Source organism: Carcharhinus amblyrhynchos, chromosome 9, assembly GCF_965287045.1.
Source record: "Carcharhinus amblyrhynchos chromosome 9, sCarAmb.v2.hapA, whole genome shotgun sequence".
NCBI classification, from domain to species: Eukaryota; Metazoa; Chordata; class Chondrichthyes; order Carcharhiniformes; family Carcharhinidae; genus Carcharhinus; species Carcharhinus amblyrhynchos.
In genome coordinates this window covers 32,440,088-32,459,384 of record NC_137332.1, presented here as the reverse complement: position 1 = coordinate 32,459,384, position 19,297 = coordinate 32,440,088, and the positions used below count along the sequence as shown (strand labels likewise).

The window sequence follows — 19,297 nt, the reverse complement described above, 5'->3', positions numbered from 1 at the left end:
TCCCTGCCTTTTGCCTGCCACCCTTCTTAAACAACGGCGTAACATTAGCCGCTTTCCAATCTTCCGGCACTTCCCCGGAATCCAGCGACGTTTGGAAAATAACCACCAAGGCATCCACTATCACCTCCGCCATTTCTATCAGAACCCTTGGATGCATTCCATCCGGTCCTGGGGACTTGTCCACAATCAGCCCCTCCAGTCTGTCGAGCACCGCCTCTCTAGTAACAATAATGTCATTGAGACCCTCCAGTCCTACCACCTTTCCATTGCTAACACCCGGCAAATTATTCACGTCCTCCTCCGTGAAGACCGAAACAAAAAAGTTATTCAAGACCTCAACCATTTCCCCATCCCCTACCACTAAGTCCCCCCTCTCATCCTCTAAGGGTCCAACGTTCACCCTAGCCAGCCTCTTCCTTTTTATATATTTATAAAAACTCTAGCTATCCTTTTTTATATTAAGCGCTAGCCCAGCTTCATAGTTTCTCCTAGCCTTCTTTATCAACTTCTTTGTCAATCTTTGTTGACATTTAAACCTCTCCCAATCCTCTTCTCGCCCACTACTCTTAGCTACTCTAAACGCCTCCGCTTTTAATTTAACACTTTCCTTCACCACCTTCGTTATCCACGGCTTATTACCTCTCCTCCTACGGTCCTTTTTAACCATCGGAATAAATTTCTGCTGAGCACCAAGAAAGATCTCCTTAAAGATCCTCCACTGCTCCTCAGCAGAGTTTTGGAAGTGGAAGATCTATAAATGACGCAAGTGTGGCAGCTGCAAAACTCAAAGAACGAGCCCATTATAAACTACCTTTATTGAACTAGACCATGTGTGCACGGACGGTCAAGTTAAGCTGCTCAGAAAACTGGTCGACTCTGAAGCTGCTCAAGTTTCTCTTTCCATGACAACATGGTGGTCAAGACCAACAATGATGTGGCTTCACCAAAATCCTTTGAAATCCAGAGTGGGATCAAACAAGGTTATGTTCTGGCACTGACACTCCATCACATTCTTCTCTTTGCTGCTGTCACAAGCCTTCAGATCACTTGGAGAGTGTCTACTTGTATACAAGAACTTGGAAAGCTGTTCTGCTTTGCCTACCTGAGATTCACCACAAAGACATGCCAAATCCTTACCAGAGAATAATCAACTCTATTCAACACCAAGGAACACCTTAAGCAGCAAATGGACAGACTGTCTCAAGCCTGTAAAACATTTGGTATGACAATCAGCAGCAGGAAGACAAATGTCATGGCTCAGAATGTTGCCATACCAGCATCTCTCACTGGACGGTGTTGTTAACTTCACATATCAAGGCTCCTCAATAACCAGTCAGTTGATCCTCAAATTGACAGATAAATCATAAAAACTGCAGCTGTTATGTCCAAGCTGACTAAGAGCACATGGAGTAATAGTAACCTAACTGAGGACACCAAACTGCAAGCCTATCAAGCCTGCACACTCCTTTACAGTGCCAAGACCTGGACTAGATGTATCCAGGAGAATCCATGTATCTTAGCAGTGACTAGCACTGCTGGCTGTGCAGACACATGGATTTGGGCCTGTGTCTGTGGGAGTTTGCGCATTCTCCCTGTGGTTGCGTGGGTTTCCTCCGGGCGCTCCGGTTTCCTCCCACACCCCAAAGATGTGCTCTTAGGCGAATTGGTTTTTACCAAATTGACACTATTTCTTCCCTGAATCTGACTGAGTAGGGTTCCATTCGTAGACATGCAGGGTAGAATAGGTGTAGGGTGATGCGGCGGCGCGGGCTCGTTGGGCCAAAGGGCCTGTTTCCCGTGCTGGGTTGTTCTTTGTTCTTTGAGAAAAGGCTGAACATTTTCATCTTCGTTGTCACAGGTGTATCTTCAGCATCTCTCAGGACAAGGTCACCAACTCAGAAGTCCTGGAGCATGCTAATTCCACCTGGGTATACTGTGAAGCCAACAATGCCTAGGCTAGTCAGCATATTCATCAGATGAATGATCTATATGGTGAACTGGCCACTGTGCCATGACCACTTGGACACCCATACCTCTTCTACAAAAGATGAGAAGATAACAATCAATGACAAAGGCAACCGAGAGGCAATTGCCAACAGTCTAGACTCCCAACTGTATGGAAGGGCATTAGAACAGGTAAGCAGAAAAAAAAAGCTCAAGCAGCCAAGAGGAGGGCCCAGAGAAAACAGAGGCCAGCAAATTCTGCAGTTTTCAGCCCAGTATCATCTTCTGCAATGAAGATGACAGAGACTGCGATTCCAGAGGGGGGCACCTGAAGCAAATTATCGGCTTATCAGACAGAAGACTGCCTCAAGAAGCACAAAGTGATGGGCTACATTCCTCTAAGCTATTACTCTCCAAAGGTAAGCCAGCACCTGAAAGTTCAAGTAGTAATGTTCAAAGTGAACATGCATTAATCACATTAGCCCCAAAGCTGCAAAGACTATTGCTTCCTTGATCGATGTGTAAAAGAATAATTATAGTTCCTGCAATTGCAATCTCGTAAATAACTGCCAAAAAGGAAACTGTAAAGAGATATCAATGAGTACATTCTCTAGGACCATATCCTGCTTATCCGCTCTAAAAATTGACTCTAGTTAGTTGAATTGCCAAGTTAGATTGACACTTCATAGAATTTAGAGGTCTGTTTAGCTAGCTACATCATACTTTCTTGATAGCTTCTTCTACTCGATTCTGTACACACAATGCTGAGCTAAATTTGCATGTTGGTGTAACTGCCATCAGTTAGCATATTAACATCCAGCTCTACTTCACACCCATCTCCAAAACTGTTCAAGGACAGCTACATTTTTAATAACACAAGCTAGGCATTGTCAAAGAAACTTTGATTGCAAGCAACCTCAATGTAGTGTTACCAACCACATTATGAAATGTTGATCACCAACACTCACTCATATCACTACTTCTAAAGACAACAGCAAATGTACAGATCAATTTTCTAAGGTTCAACTGAAGCAGCCTCAGAACAGTTCATCTTACGGCATCAAAATTGTGGCGGTCATCAGACCTATAATAAGGGTAATACTAAACTTGTTTCTGGGCCCAGCTCAAGCTGGGCAGCTCTTCTTGCAAGGCTGCAAAGTAACGTATTGCCGAAAATTTCCAGTCATTCCTGCCGGCAGATCTTCAGGTCCTGCCTTCAGAGACAATGACCCCCTGCCCCAAACTCAAAAGGATCATTTAGATCCGAAGCATCAACTCTTGTCTCCTGTTACAAATGCTGCCTGGCCTGCGTTTATCCAACTTTTTTTGTTTTTATTTCAGACTTCCAGCATCCATAGCATTTTGCTTTCATATGTTCCTCTTATCCTTTTGGCTTCAGACTGCATTGCTAAGTTCCTTTGTGAGGTTATAAGATCTCGACCCTCATTCAGAAAGTGAACAGAATTTCTATACTGGGCATCCACTGCCAGAGCTGTTCAGTAATCATCTCAAAGAGGGCAATTGGTTTGCTTTTCTGGCTTGTTCTTGGGCATCCAAGACCTATGTGCTTTGTTGTAAGTACTTGCCACAAGGGAACTTTGATAGATTCACTGCACCTATCAGTATCAGCAACACGTCAGAAATCAACACTTAGGAGGGAGTGAATGCACTGCATTCAGCATTCCCAACCTGGAAACTTTTCTTGTACTTTAGGTTTTCAGTTTGCCTGTAATATGTTAGAAACTGATCTGATGCTCCTTCAGCATATATTCGGAGCACCAAGGAAAATATGGAAGATGGTAGTGTAATATTTTAGTTAATATTTTGATAGTTTATTCATTGTGATGCATAAAACATCACATTTGTTAGTATTCATAAGTTTTTGACTGATGATAGTAACTGTGCTCCACCTAAGGTATGCACTTTGATTTGATTTATTATCACATGTATTGGGATGCAATGAAAATTAACTGTGTGTGCTATACAAACAAAACATACCATTCATAGAATATATAGGGAGAAGGAAAGGATAAGATGCAGAATATAGTATTAGTCATATGTCCAGTGTATGGAGTCCTTGATTATGCTGGCTGCTTCTCTGAGGCAGCAAAAGTGTCGATGGAGTCAATGGTGCAGGTAATATGTTGCATAGATTACAGGACTGTCAATCAAATTCACTAAGTAAATTCTCACTGTATTTTGCATGTCTCTTTGAAATGACCGCCACAACTACGTGGTCGTCAATAGCTGAAACGAGAAATACATATATTGCTGTAAACTAAGCCACCATAACGTTGACCATGCTTTACTTTCTGCATTGTCTTAAGTAAACAACATTTTTATTAATATTCATTGTGAAGGCTCATTGATAAAACAACTTAGTTCTCAGGTAAAATCTGAAAAGGGAGAAAATTCAAGTCTGGGCCTACATGAAAAGCATTACATTCACATAGGAGCAGCATGGTGGCACAGTGGTTAGTATTGTTGCCTCACAGTTCTTTGAAAATGTGACTAAACACATTGATGAAGGAAGAGCAGTGGATGTGGTTTATATGGACTTCAGCAACGCATCTGATAAGGTCTTGAAAAAGTGAGAGGGCATGGGATCCAAGGAGCTGTTGCCTTGTGGATCCAGAACTGGCTTGCCTGCAGAAGGCAGACAGTGGTTATGGATGGGTCTTTTTCTGCATGGAGGTTGGTCACCAGTGGAGTGCCCAAGGGATCTGTTCTAGGACCCTTGCTGTTTGTCATTTTCATAAATGACCTGGATGAGGAAGTGGAGGAATAGGTTGGTAAGTTTGCCAATGACACGAAGTTGGTGGTGTTGTGGATAGTCTGGAGGGATGTCAGAAGTTGCAACGAAACATAGTTAGGACGCAAGACTGGGCAGAGAAGTGGCAGATCAACTTCAACACGGAAAAATGTGTAGTGTCCATTTTGGCAGGACCAGTGGGATTAAGGAGTACAATATCAAGGGTAGGACTCTTAACAGTGTAGAGGATCAGAAGGACCTTGGGGTCCAGGTCCACAGGACTCTTAAATCGGCCTCACAGGTGGAGGATGTGGTCAAGAAGGCATACGGTGTACTTGCCTTCATTAATCGAGGGATTGAGTTTAGGAGTCGGGAGATAATGCTGCAACTTTATAAGCCCCTTGTCAGACCCCACTCGGAGTACTGTGCACACTTCTGGTCACTCCTCTACAAGAAGGATGTGGAAGCTATTGAAAGGGTGCAGAGGAGATTTACAAGGATGTTGCCTGGATTGGGTGGCATGCCTTACGAGGGTAGGTTGAGGGAGCTAGGTCTTTTCTCCCTGGAGAGACGAAGGATGAGAGGCGACCTGATAGAGGTTTATAAGATAAGATGTTGAGTAGTATAGATAGGGTGGATTCTCAGAGGCTATTTCCCAGGGCTGAAATGGTCGCTACAAGAGGACACAGGTTTAAGGTGCTGGGGAGTAGGCACAAAGAAGATGTCAGGGGTAAGTTTTTCACTCAGAGGGTGGTGAGTGAGTGGAATCGGCTGCCGGTGGTGGTGGAGGCGAACTTGTTGGGGTGCTTTAAGAGACTTCTGGATGAGTACATGGGATTTAATGGGATAGAGGGTTATAGATAGGAATATGATCAGCGCAACTTGTGGGCCGAAGGGTCTGTTTGTGCTGTAGTGTTCTATGTAGCATCAGGGACCTGAGTTCAATTCTGGCCTCAGGTCACTGTCTACGTGGAGCTTGTGTGGATTTCCTCCAGATGCTCTGGTTTCCTCCTACAGTCCAAAGATGTGCGGGTTAGGCGAATTGGCCACGCTAAATTGACCCGAATGTCAGGGTGAATATGTGGGGTTATAGGAATGGGCCTGGGTGGGATTGTGGTCAGTGCAGACCCGATGGGCTGAATGACCTCCTTCTGCACTGTAGGGATTCCATGAAGCTGCACTGGACATCTGAACTATTCTGAAAGAAAAGCTAGTGGCTTCTCCTAATTCTTCCAGGAAGGCAACAAGAGGCGCAGTACCTTTTCAAGCTGTGAAAACTACATTCAAGTCTAGAACCAGTACTGTACCCAAAACTGTAGGATTTATCCAATTTCCATCTACGTGCAGTTATGCATGATGCGATGCTGGAGACCTTCTACAGTTTTTGTTGGTGAATATCCAAATCAATTCAAGCATGAAACCTTGGACAGGTCTATTTTAAATATGCACTGATTTGTATCATTTGTAATGGTTAATGGAGGTCACATATCATTTGATTTTAGGTTGCATCACCCCAAAATCAGAAAATCCCGCCCGATGTCAATGGACCTTTGTAATGTCTGTCATCTTGCCCACTACAATTCTCATGGTGGGCGGAACAGGAAAACGTGCCCCACTGTCTTTAAGAATTCAGGTGGTCTCGAGGCTTAACAGCTCTTCCACATCTCAGTCGCTCACGTTTGGAAGAACTGCAGTAGTACTCCACGTTTCTGAACTTGTTTATCTCCATTTGATTCAGTATTTGTACTCCTTTGAGTCATGTTTTTCTATCTCAACAATCCACCTACTTGTTTCAGACACTGGGAAAAATCCTGGCCACAATGTCTTTTCCCCAGTGTCTGACAGAAAAAGCAGCATTGAAGTTGCTGCTGACAGCAATGGCAGCTTTCTCCACCATATAGTGCAGCAGTTTAAAAAAACTGAAGTCATAGGCTCCACAATGTATCACTAGCAGGACAGCCTCCAATTTGCCTGTCCCACCAGCAACTTGATGATCCAAGGCGCCGTTTTCAAAATGCTGCCCTAGCATACAACAAGCAAAACTGTTCACCCAGAAGCATCCCTGGTACCCCTGGGCAGTACCCAGGCACTGCCTGGGCATCAATCTGACACCATCCTGGCAGCATCCAAGTAGTATCCAGAACAGCAAGAAAGTGACAGCTGCTGTGCCATGCAATAATAATGATGTGGAGATACCAGCATTTGACTGGGGTAAACATGGTAAGAAGTCTCATAACACCCAGTTAAAGTCCAACAGGTTTATTCGGTAGTAAACGCCACTAGCTTTTGGAGCGCAGTTCCTTCATCAGGTGAATGGAGAGTTCTGATCACAAACAGGGCATATAAAGGCACACACAATTTACAGAATACTGATTAGAATACGAGTCTTTACAGCTAATCTGCTACTCAAGTTTTAGAGATACAGACAATGTGAGTGGAGATAGCATTAAGCATAGGTTAACGTGTATTGTCTCCAGACAGGACAGTAAGTGAGATGTTGCAAGTTCAGGCAAGTCAAGGGGGTTACAGATAGCGTGACACGAATCCAAGATCCCGGATGAGGCAGTCCTCATGTGGAACTTGGCTATCAGTTTCTGCTCAGCGACTCTGCGCTGTCATAGGTTGTGAAGGCCTCAAACAAGGCCAACACACTTGGCTGTCCCATCGTACCGGGTGGTGGGACCCTATGCGAGAACCTACATCGAGAGCATCCTGAGACCCATTGTACAAAGAACCCCTAGCTTTTGTCACGACACTACGGACTTCCTACAGAAACTGAGCACACGTGGAGCAGTTGAACCAGGGGCACTCCTTGTCACAATGGATGTCTTAGCACTCTACACCAGCATCCCCCTCGACGATGGCATTGCTACAACTTCCTCAGTACTCAATGCCGACAACTGCCAGTTTCCACCTGCAATTTTAGAACTCATCTGCATCATCCTGCACCACAATGTCTTCACTGTCAACAACCAGTTCTTCATCCAGGCACACAGAACAGCCATAGGGACCAAATTCATGCCTCAATATGCCAACATCTTCATGCACAGGTTCGAACAAGACTTCTTCACCGGACAGGACCTTCAACCAATGCTACACATGAGATACATCAATGACATTTTCTGCCTTTGGACCCATGGTGAATAAATCACTGAAACAACTATATGACGACATCAACAAGTTCCATCCCACCATCAGACTCACCATGGACTATTCTCCAGAATCGGTTGCATTCTTGGACACACGCATCTCCATTAAGGACGGTCACCTCAACACCTCACTGTATTGCAAGCCCACAGATATCGTCACGATGCTCCACTTCTCCAGCCTTTACCCTAAACACGTTAAAGAAGCCATCCCCTACGGGCAAGCCCTCCATATACACAGGACCTGCTCAGATGAGCAGGATCACAACAGACACCTCCAGATGCTGAAAGATGCCCACAAGATATGGCACTCGACTCATCGATCGACAGTTCCGAGGCGCCATAGCGAAAAACCACACCAACCTCCTCAGAACACACGGGACGCAGTGGACAGAGTACCCTTCGTCGTCCAGTACTTCCCCAGAGCGGAGAAGCTATGATATCTTCGCCGGAGTCTTCAACATGTCATTGAAGACGACGAACATCTCACCTTGGCCATCCCCACACCCCCACTTCTTGTCTTTAAACAACCACACAACCTCAAACAGACTACTGTCCGCAGCAAACTACCCAGCCTTCAGGAGAACAGTGACCACAACACCACACAACCCTGCCACAGCAATCTCAGCAAGACATACCAGATCATCGACATGGATGCCATTATCTCACGCGATAACACCATCCACCATGTACATGGCACACACTCGTGCAACTCGGCCAACGTCTACCTAATACATTGCAGGAAAGGATGTCCCAAGGCATGGTACATGGGGAGACCATGCAGACACTATGACAATGGATGAATGAACAGCACTCGACAATCACCATGCAAGACTATTCCCTTCCTGTCGGTAAACATTTCAGCAGTCACAGGCATTCAGCCTCTGATCTTCGGGTAAACGTTCTCTAAGGCGGCCTTCATGACATAATGACAGTGCAGAGTCGCTGAGCAGAAACTGATAGCCAAGTTCCACACATGAGGACGGCCTCAACTGGGATCTTGGGTTCATATCACATTATCTGCAATCCCCATGACTTGCCTGAACTTACAACATCTCACTTACTGCCCTGTCTGGAGACAATACATAGCATTAAGCATAGGTTAAAGGGATATCTCCATTCACATTGTCTGCACTTTTAGGACTTGAATAGCAGATTAGCTGTAAAAACTTGCATTCTAATAAGTATTCTGTAAACTGTGTGCCTTTATATGCCCTGTTTGTGATCAGAACTCTTCACTCACGACAAAGGAACAGCGTTCCGAAAGCTAGTGGTGTTTACTACCAAATAAACCTGTTGGACTTTAACCGGGTGTTGTGAGACTTCTTACCTTGCAATGATACCCAGAGTTTTGTAACAACGTTGGAGTACACCATCATATACAATATCACTAATCTACATTTTAATACACACAAATGCCAGACACACATTCTCCTAAATCAAGCAAAACTTCACCCATGTGTTCAACAAATAACGTAAGCAATGTTTGGCAGAATTGCTTCTGTCAATAAAGTGATTCTGCTCCATTAGCTCGTAAATTATTTCGAAATAGACTTAATATGCATTACTCGTCTTACTCCCCACCAAGTGACATATGATTAAAATAGTGCCTTAAGAAATAAACAGCATTCATTTTTGAATTCTCACTCCATATACTAGACCTTAGAAGTTAAATCCCGATGAAAGACACCCTTCGAGTGCAGGTAGCTGAGTCCACAGGCAAGGTCATATGCTATTTTGACCCGGACACGCCAGGACAGGTGATCACTGCTGTCCAGTAACTGTTCGAGGTTCCCTCTATTAATGTACTGAAAAGAAAGCACATGGAGAAGAAATCACCATCTGAAGTGGTCTCATGCTGTGCTCACTTCCCAGCTATAAAGATCTTATTTTCCAGTCTAAAATGTTACTATATAGACCATTATTAACAGAAAAAAAAATTAGACCACCAAAAGAAATCTTGTCTAATTTAATTCTTCCTCCAAATAACTCTCCCAACAAACCACTGCCACAGCTATTGCAAACCCATTATTTTGACCAGTTATTAAAAGATGCAGTAAAGTGTCACGGAGCAACTTGGTTATCTGTGCAGTTTTCAGGCATGCCCAACAATCAAGATACATCTCAAAAACTTCAAGGCTAAAGTCAGGAAGTTGCCTTGCAAGTACAAGCCAAATCCTGCATTAGAATAGTACAGATATTCCTGCGGCAAGGCTCAGGGTTTTTTTAAACAGTTTGTACAGCTGGAAATGATGATTATTGTGGCATGATGATCAGGATGTCGTGCAGTAATAAATTGGTAAAAGAAAGAAGAAAATATTATACAGGCCAGGTGACATGGAGGGTGTGAATGCTGATGGAAAGAAATCCTGTCATACACCAATCACATATTTTGTTGGGTGAATTTATCTTTCTTTTATATATGACCTAAAAGTCAAAAATATATGTATATACTCATATTATAAAAGCTGCTTTTACCCACTCTTATGGTTCTCAATTACACACAAACCCTCTGTCCTTCCTTAATTCAAAAATCTGGAATCAGTTCCTAACCTTGCAAGGAAGATTTATTTTTCTGGAATTTGATATTTATCATTGCTCATTAGTGTGCTGGATATCCCAGACCAGCTAAAGTATTCTTTAACAGTGAGTTTAAAATATGAATTACCCAAGAACATAAACTAAGACTCCAGCAAACAGTTTGACAGTTTGGGGCAACTGTGCATGCGCAGAGCTCCAGAACTGTCAAACTCTGGCAAGAATAGGCTCTCTCCCCCACCCCAGGGTTTTAATGAGGTTCACACTGGGACCTCCTCAGTGCACACAGTGCGGAGATTCAGGTGAGAAGCTGAACTATCACAATCTAGAACAGTTTTCCTGTCAATTCAGCACTTTTGGGAGAATCGCCCTTGTGGAAACTGAAGAAAGCTGTGCCTAAAAATCACAGAACATCTTTTTACTAAGTGTATATTTGCTCAGTGCTGCAACCTTATTAAATAAATAGGATTAGGATGGGGCTGTTCGATGGCTGATCTGTATCTGACTCCATTACCTATCTTGCGTTGGTAGCTACAGAGAAAGCTCATTCTTTGCTTTTGGTAAAACATTCTGAACATATCAGGGCGAACTGAGGATGAATCATACTTATGGCACAGCAGAGCCCATCATCTACATTGTCACTGGACAGTGTCTATGCTACCTGTCCTCCAGAAAATCAAGATCCGAATAACACCATAACAGTAGCAGCTACTCAAGTTAGAACTGTAATAATAGGAACGGGCCATCTTCAAGCCTGTTACTAACATTAGGAACATGGATCCACGTCAGGCACAAAGCAGATTAATAAGATCATGCAATAACAGGAGCACCACGATAGGGTTACTGAATGAGTAATCCAGAGACGCAGACTAACCCTCTGATAAAGGAATTCAAATCCCAGCACAGTAGCTATGAGAATTAAAATTAAATAAATCTAGAATAAAAAGATAATCTCAGTAACGTTGACTATAAAACTACCGGAGTGCTGGTTCACTAATGACACTTAGAGATCTGCTGTCCTTACCCTGTCTAGCTGACAAACATGTTGACTTTTAACAACTTTCTGAAATGGCCTAGTAAGCCATTGTCTACACAGTTGCACCAAACTACTATTGGAAGGTCAAATAAGAATAAAACAGAACAGAACTCCCACAACAGATTCAACATAGACACACCCAATCCAGTCACCCTTACTCACTAACAGCTAGAGAACTGTGCTAAAACAGAGAGCTGTCCCAAAGACTACTCAAGCATCAGCCTGATATAGTCATTCTCCCAGAATCGTATCTGCAGCCTATGCCCCAAATAGTTTTCTTCCCACCAGCAGAAACAACAGATCAGAGATGCTGACAAAAGGTATATAATCAGGAGGGAATGGTCCTGGGAGTCCTCAGCACATTAAGTCAAACATGGTCAATTCAACCCTCCTGCTGATTACCACCTACAACCTGCTATTTAAATCTAGTGGGGATAATAGTAAAGGTTTTCAAAACAATAATCTGGAACAAAATTAGCAGTCACTTGGACAAGTGTAGGTTAAGTAAGGATAGCCAGCACAGATCTGTTATTGGCAGTGTTCAATTGACCTGATTGAGATTTTTGATGAGCTAACAGAAAAGACTGATGAGTATAATGCTGTTAACATCCATATGGGTTTCCAAAAAATGTATAAAATCACATGGGTTTGAAAGACAGCAAAGAGAGATACAGTTCCCATTGGCAGAAAGCCAAAAACCAGACGACATAGAGGTAAGGTGATTAGCAGAAGGCAAGGGCAACATGAGGAAAAACATTTTTACTCATTTGGTGATTTGGATCTGGAGCGCACTGCTTGAGAATTTTTTTTTAAATCATCCATGAAATGTGGGGTTTATTGTCCTTCTCTAATTGCCCATGAAATGGTTGTGGCAAGTTGCCTTCTTGAACCACTTAAGTTCATAAGCCGTAGGAGCACCCACACAGCTGCTAGGAAGAGATTTTTAGGATATTGCTCCGGTGACAATGATGTGGATGTGCCGGCGGTGGACTGGGGTAAACACAGTCAAATGTCTGACAACACCAGGTTTAAGGCCAACCAATTTATTTGATAGTACACTCACTAGCTTTCAGGATAGTCCCTTCGTCAGGTGAATGGAGAGTTCTGATGTTTTTCCGGTGACAATGAACAGTGATATAGTTTTAAGTCAGGATGGTGCGTGACTTGGCTGGTACCTGCAGGTGGTGATGTTCCAATGCATCTGCTACCCTTACCCTTCTAGGTAGTAGATGTTTGGAAGGTGATGTCAAAAGAGCATTGGTGAGTTGTGTGTGGTGGAAGCAGACTCAATCATGATTTTTTATAAGGGAAGTGAACATTTGAAGAGAAAATATTTGTACGGCTATAGGGAATGGACAAGAGAGTTGACTAGCTAAACTACATTTGCAGGAAGCCACAGCGGACTTGATGGGCAATATGGCCTTCTGTGCTGTAACCATTCTATGGCTCAGTATTCCTTTATGTTGAGCACCACTTGAAAGAGCAGAGAACAGCAAGGGTGCCCAATGTACTCTGGATGGAGGGACTTCAATGATCATCACCAAGAGTGGCTCAGTAGTACCACAACTGACAGCTGGTCAAATCCTGAAGGACAGATCTGCTACACTGAGCTTACCAAATAAGGGGCAAACGAATCAAACAAGACTAAGCCCTACTTGGCCTCAATCTACCTGTGACAGATCTATCTGTTCATACCAGTGTTAGTGGGAGTGACCCACCACACAACCTTTACGAAAACATTTATGCCACACAATGAGAAATGATAAATACCAAAAAGGGAGCATCTAATTATGAGATTCAAAAACATTACCATCACTAAATCTTCCACTATTAACATTCTGTGGGTACCACTAATCAGGAGCTGAATTGGGCCAACCATACAAATACTGTAGCTACTGGAGTAGATCAGAGGCTAGGAATTCTGCAGCAAGTAACTCGCCTCCCGACTCCCAAAGCTCATCCACCATCTACCATAGCATAAGGCACAAATAGGTCCTTGATCAAACACTTCCAACTTGACTGGATAAGTTCAGCTCCAAAAACATGCCAGAAGCTCAACACCATTCAGGACAAAGCAGACCACTTGATCAGCACCTCAACTATCACTAGTGCACAGTGAGGAATGAAATATGTACTATCTACAAAATGCATTGCAACAAACTACCATATCCCCTTTGATAGCGGTTCAAAATCAACAACTTCTACCATACACATGGACAAGAACGGCAGATGCATGGGAGCACCACCACTTGCAAGCCACACACTATTCTGACTTAGAACTACATCATCATTCCATCACTGTTGCTGGATCAAAATCCTGCAACTCCCTTCCAAATAACTATGTCATGCTAAGACTATATGGACTGCAGCAGCTCACCATCACTTGCTCAAGAACAATTAGGAATGGGCTTTAAATGCTAACCTTACCAGCTACCCAAACCCATGGGTGCATGTGAAAAACAATTTCCAGATATCAGTTCTAAGTTTTCTTGGTAATTTAAAGCTCCTATCTCACACACACACACACACACACACACACACACACGCTTTAAAGTAGATTGATCTTATCCCTTCACTGCTTTGTTGGCGTACCCCACAACGGAGAAGAAAAATTAAATCATCTTTCCAATACGTCCCTAAAGGCTGAAGAACCGAAGCTTTCTTCAAAACTTTCCTAATGATGCCTCACGGCTTTTCACTAAACTGTTTCTAACACCTGGATGTCTCCCTTGTTCCTCAATGGCTAGAAATGGACACAGCATTCAAGGTACAATCTGGCCATGTTTGATAACTACTTTCTCCAACATATGTTTTATTGTTTGGGCTCTGTAGTTCAATGTTCTGTTGGCTTGGTTGCTGCAGACTCAAAATGGTGCAATTCAACTATCATTTAATCCTAAACTGCACTGGCAAATTAAAGAAACCAGATAGCCAGCTGGTTGACTTCAAGAATGAAATGATGCATGTCTAAAATAAATTCCCAACATACAAATTATATGTTAACTACTAAAAAGAATGGAAATGCTAATTAAATTAAAACATTAGCCATGCAGATAATGAACCATCAAGCAAAATGAGCTGTTCCAGACACACCACCTGTCAAATAAAATTCAATTTACAGCTGACTGGTACAATTTCAAAATAATCTGTCCTTTTTTCTGTCTTTAGTTCATTAGCCAGAGAATTAATATTTTGCATACAAGATACAATGTCAGATAATGCCACTGCCCTGAAAAGGGGAACTGACTACATTGACTTCATAGAGTCATAAAGTCATAAAGGTACAGGAAAAGGCTCTTCCACCCTGACGTTCTTGCTAGTTCTCTTTACAGCAATCCAGTTCATCCAGTTACTCCACTCCACCCCTGTAGCTCTACAAACTTGTTTCCCTCAAGTACCATACAATTTCCTTTCAAATTCATTTAACATATTCACTTTCACCACCCTTGTAGGCAGCAAGTTCCAGCTCATTGCCACTTGCTGTGTAAAAATCTTCTTCACATTCCCTCACATTTTGTGCTCCAAACCTTAAATCTGTGCCCAATATGCTTTTACCATCAGCTAAAGGAACAGTTTTTCTTTATCTTAACTGAGAGATCATAATCATGTATACTTCTAACAAAAGCCTCTCAATCACCTTTTAAGGAGAAACAAAACAGCATCTCCAACCTAAGTTTGCAGCTAGTTTCCCTCAACCCTGGAATCATTCTGGTAGATCTCTGCACACACATCCTCCAACCTGAAGTGGCACAATACTTTAGCTGTGGCCAAACCAAAGCTCTGCCCTACTTTTGTATTGAATACCTCAATCTATGAAGTTCAAGACACCATATTCATTTCTAATGACATTCTCAATAGTCCTGCCATCTTCAAAGATCTAAACATATGCCTCTCTCCCTGCACAGTCCTAAGAACTATGCCATTAAGTCTATACTGCCTCTCCCTATCTTTTCATCTTGCACATCTGTGTATAGTACAAAAGCAAAATAATGAAAGAAAAACAGGACCGAGAGAGATAGAAAAGTCAAAGAAAAAGCTATTAAGAAGTGATTTAAATTTAATTTCTAAAACTTTCCAACAATTATTAAGGTCTAAAGGAATAAGACCGCAAAGTTAATTTTTGGTACCAGAGTCAGTTTAACAATAGAAAATACTTAAACTCTGACTTCTTCTGGCATATTTGTTCAGAGGTTTTTAAATCATGTAATTGCCACAGTTCATGCCCTTCATGCAGAGTTGCTCAGTGAGATACCAGTATAGTGCACTTCTGGGAGAGCAGAGAAACTTGAACAGCAATGTCCTGATTGTTTTTAAGTACACATGTATGGTTTGCAGAAGTTGCTGTCCTATTTAATTACAGTGAGCACAGCTGACTTGTTATATTAATTGCCAAAATCAGGGTCAGTGTAGTTTTCATGGTGTTATTTTTCTGTTCATCAAAAACAGTGCAAGCTCTGATTTACTGCTAACTGAATACATTGGAGGATAAATCATGTTCTTGGCTGTTAATGCTTATGAAAAATAAACAAAGTTACACTCATTTAGGGCTTTCCAATAACACCGGAATGTCCCACAAAGCTCTACAGAAAATCAAAACTTTTGAAACATAGTCACTGCTATAATGTAGGAATTACTTTACATTAAAATAAACTCAGTTTTTTTAATGACATTATTTAACCCCCCCTTCCATTATTTGAAAGTATACTTCAACTTTTTAGCCGAATCATACTGTGTCCATGCTCAACTCACTTAAGAGCACTTTTCAGTACCTGTTATTAAAGGGAACTACAGCATAGTAATGAAATCATTATTTCATTAGACAGAGCTCTTAGGACAACTCTGAATTCCCACCAGCTATTTTTATTCCTCTACCAAGACCAACTGAGCACTCACTTACTTAAACAACCCAGGTGCCAGATACATTTTCTTCAAGAATTATAGGCAAGTGGAGTTATTCAAATCACACAAGTCTTAAATAGGAAACAGCAGGAAAAAGAGTGCAGAAAATAAAAGATCAATTTGTTCAGTGGATAAGATGTGCTGTGCAATGGACTAATGAATATACAGACCAGGAAAAGATGAGAATGCAATTTCTGGTCCATTGTAAATTACCTGATCTCAAATAGGGTGGAAGGAAGGGAACTAAATGCATTTTGCATGAGCCAGTTCGAGTTGGGAACAGAAAAATGGGTTTAAGAATGGAACTGAGAAATGGCATCTTCAATACCTTGGAGCATGGTCTGCATGAAAACTCAAAAGTCCTCAACCAAGCATGACAATGGATTATTCCCTGCGCTACAAAACTTAAAATTGCCTCAATACAAGGCTGATGAGTTCAAGTTTCTCTGATGAAAGGCCCTGGGATGCTAGGTGGTGACCCGAATGGCCATACTCAATGACTAACTCGTAGAACAGTTCTTGTCCAGTATATTTACCAGCAGGCTACACCCTCATTTTCATCGGAATCCAGGAAGGTTGAAGACCCAAGTAGTTTAGTTACCTCAAATTAGCTTGGTACAGTATTTTCACACATTTTCACTACTTGGCCTGGAAGCAAGATCAGTATGCAATCTTTTAGAAAATTCTCTCTTACAGATGTCAACTCCTAGTATAAGGATGATATAGCTGCAAGTTTACCATACAGGTAAAACAAACAGTGCTGAATAACTAGCATTATATGCATTTGTGAAGCTCTGGTGAAGAATTCTAAACCAGCTAATTCAACAATCAAAATAGTTTCCAACAGAGGAAAATGCAATGTTTCCTCTTGTAGTTGGTTCAATGGTGATGAATGTCAATATGTCACAATTAATATTGTTACATTAATAAAAAGGGAAATGTAAGAGCGAGAGAGAACTTCATATAAGAGACCCTTTACCTTCAGATATCAAAACATGTTAACCAACATTTGAGATTTGAGAGTCCACAATGATCAACAGCAATCTAGATTTGTTCATGCAATGTATGGATGATGTTGAGCAAGATTGAAAAACAATGAGTTGTTATTCCCATAATTCTTAAAAAATTTAGACAAAGTAGTTGTATCAATATCTATTTTACCCAAAATGTAACCACATTTCAAAACATGACAGCTGTAATCGCAGCTTTTAGTAGTAACTATCAAAGATGTATATATAACAAGGCTGTAACGCAACATCCAAGATCTGGATGGTTGTGTACACTATCTTCCAAATACGTGGACTCTGTTCCAATCTCATAATAGACACTAAAGCATTGTTTATTTTGGGGACCAAATACAAAATTATTTCAAGATATTTGTCAATTTTCATGCTTATTAAAATGAGCAACAAGTGTTGAGAGTATTAGAAAGCAATCCACGTTGATAATTATTGCTCACATCAAGTAGTAAAGAAAGTTGAAGTTCCCTAAATCCTATACCAGGTATCCCCATTGCTCAGGTAAAATTGTCAATTCAGTACTTAATATCTAAATCTAACTTCCCTTTGATGGCTTGCTAGGTCAACTCAGGGAGCAGTTAAGAGGCAATAAGTTTGGCATCACATGTAGGCTAGACTGGGTAAAGGCAGCAGGTTTCCCTTCCTAAAGGACATGAGTGAAACATTTGGGTTTACATGGCAATCTAATAACTTCATGCTACATTTACTGACGCTAGCTTTTTACTTCCAATTCTATTTAAATTTAGATTTAAACTAAAAACGAAGATTCTCAAATTGCACTAGTTGGATATCACTTGCATTCTCTGGATTATTGGACTAGTAATCCAACTATTACACTATTGTATCCCATAAAATTATTCATATAATAGCATTACTATGAAACCCAGCAACTTACTTCAGTTAATGCATGCAGTTGGCCTTCATGAACGCAAACACCCATAAATCTACAAAACAAAAAATGAATTATAAACAACTTGCCATATTTGAAGTACATCACAAGAAGGGGCCACAAATAAAAGCCTTGCAAAAGTAACACAGGGTTAATTTATAAATTGTATTTGAAGAGCAGTCATAACATTCAAATGGGAAGGGTAAAACAAGTTGTACTATAAAGTGCCTTAAACACAGAAAAAAATCCCATGGTGCTAAAGAGAGGATTAACAAAAACATATCATTGTAAACAGGCACCATCTCTGGATTCTATCAAATTTGTTAATTATGTACCATAAGCCTACTTTGAAAATCCATCCTTTTATATCATCACAGTGATGAAATTCAATATTAAAAAACCAACTTAATACAGGCATGTAACAAAGTGCTTCCAAAACAGCATATCATTTAATTCTCTGCAACATAAAAGAATGATGCTGTAACAAATATTCTGAACTCTGCAGTTACAGTATTCACGTGATTCAACAACAGACCCTCACGATTCCGTACAAATGCACTGGGGTAGAAACTGTACCATGATACAAACTCACCCTTGGAAGTGCTGTTAATTTATATATTGTATTACCTTCATCCTTCTGGCATTTGAGGTTATTTTAAGCAAATGCAAACTACAGGAAAAATTACTAGTTATAAAATACTAAAAATGTGATCAATTTGCTTACTTACAAAATCCAGAAAGAATGTTCCTAATGGTGGGGGAGTCCAGAACTAGAGGTCATAGTTTGAGGATACGACATAAACCTTCTAGGACTGAGGAGAAATCTCTTCACCCAGAAGTGAATGCATGGAATTCACTACCACAGAAGGTAGTTCAGGCCAAAACGTTGTCTGATTTCAAGAAGAAATTAGATACGACTAAAGGGATCAAAGGATAGAGGGAGGGAAGAATAAGCATATAGAATCCGATGATCAACGATGATCAAAATGAAAGGCAGAGCAGGTTCGAAGGGCCAAATGGCCTACTCTTGCTTCTAGTCTCCATATTTCTGAGTGATAGCTGGCTTTGTATTTA

General features: G+C 41.4%; 1 protein-coding gene across 2 annotated transcripts in view; it reads right to left on the bottom strand.

Annotated features, from left to right (window-relative positions):
• Nucleotides 1-19,297, bottom strand: part of tesk2 (testis associated actin remodelling kinase 2) — a 110,908-nt gene that overhangs the window by 42,299 nt on the left and 49,312 nt on the right. Inside the window, exons 4-5 of one of the 2 annotated variants that reach the window (XM_080195403.1) lie at nt 18,230-18,278; nt 9,504-9,650 (exon numbers count right to left, since the gene is read on the bottom strand). In XM_080195403.1, the coding sequence (XP_080051529.1) occupies nt 9,504-9,650; nt 18,230-18,278 (196 nt within the window). The remainder of the gene's footprint in view (nt 1-9,503; nt 9,651-18,229; nt 18,279-19,297) is intronic. The other variant, XM_080195404.1, reaches the window with a different exon arrangement.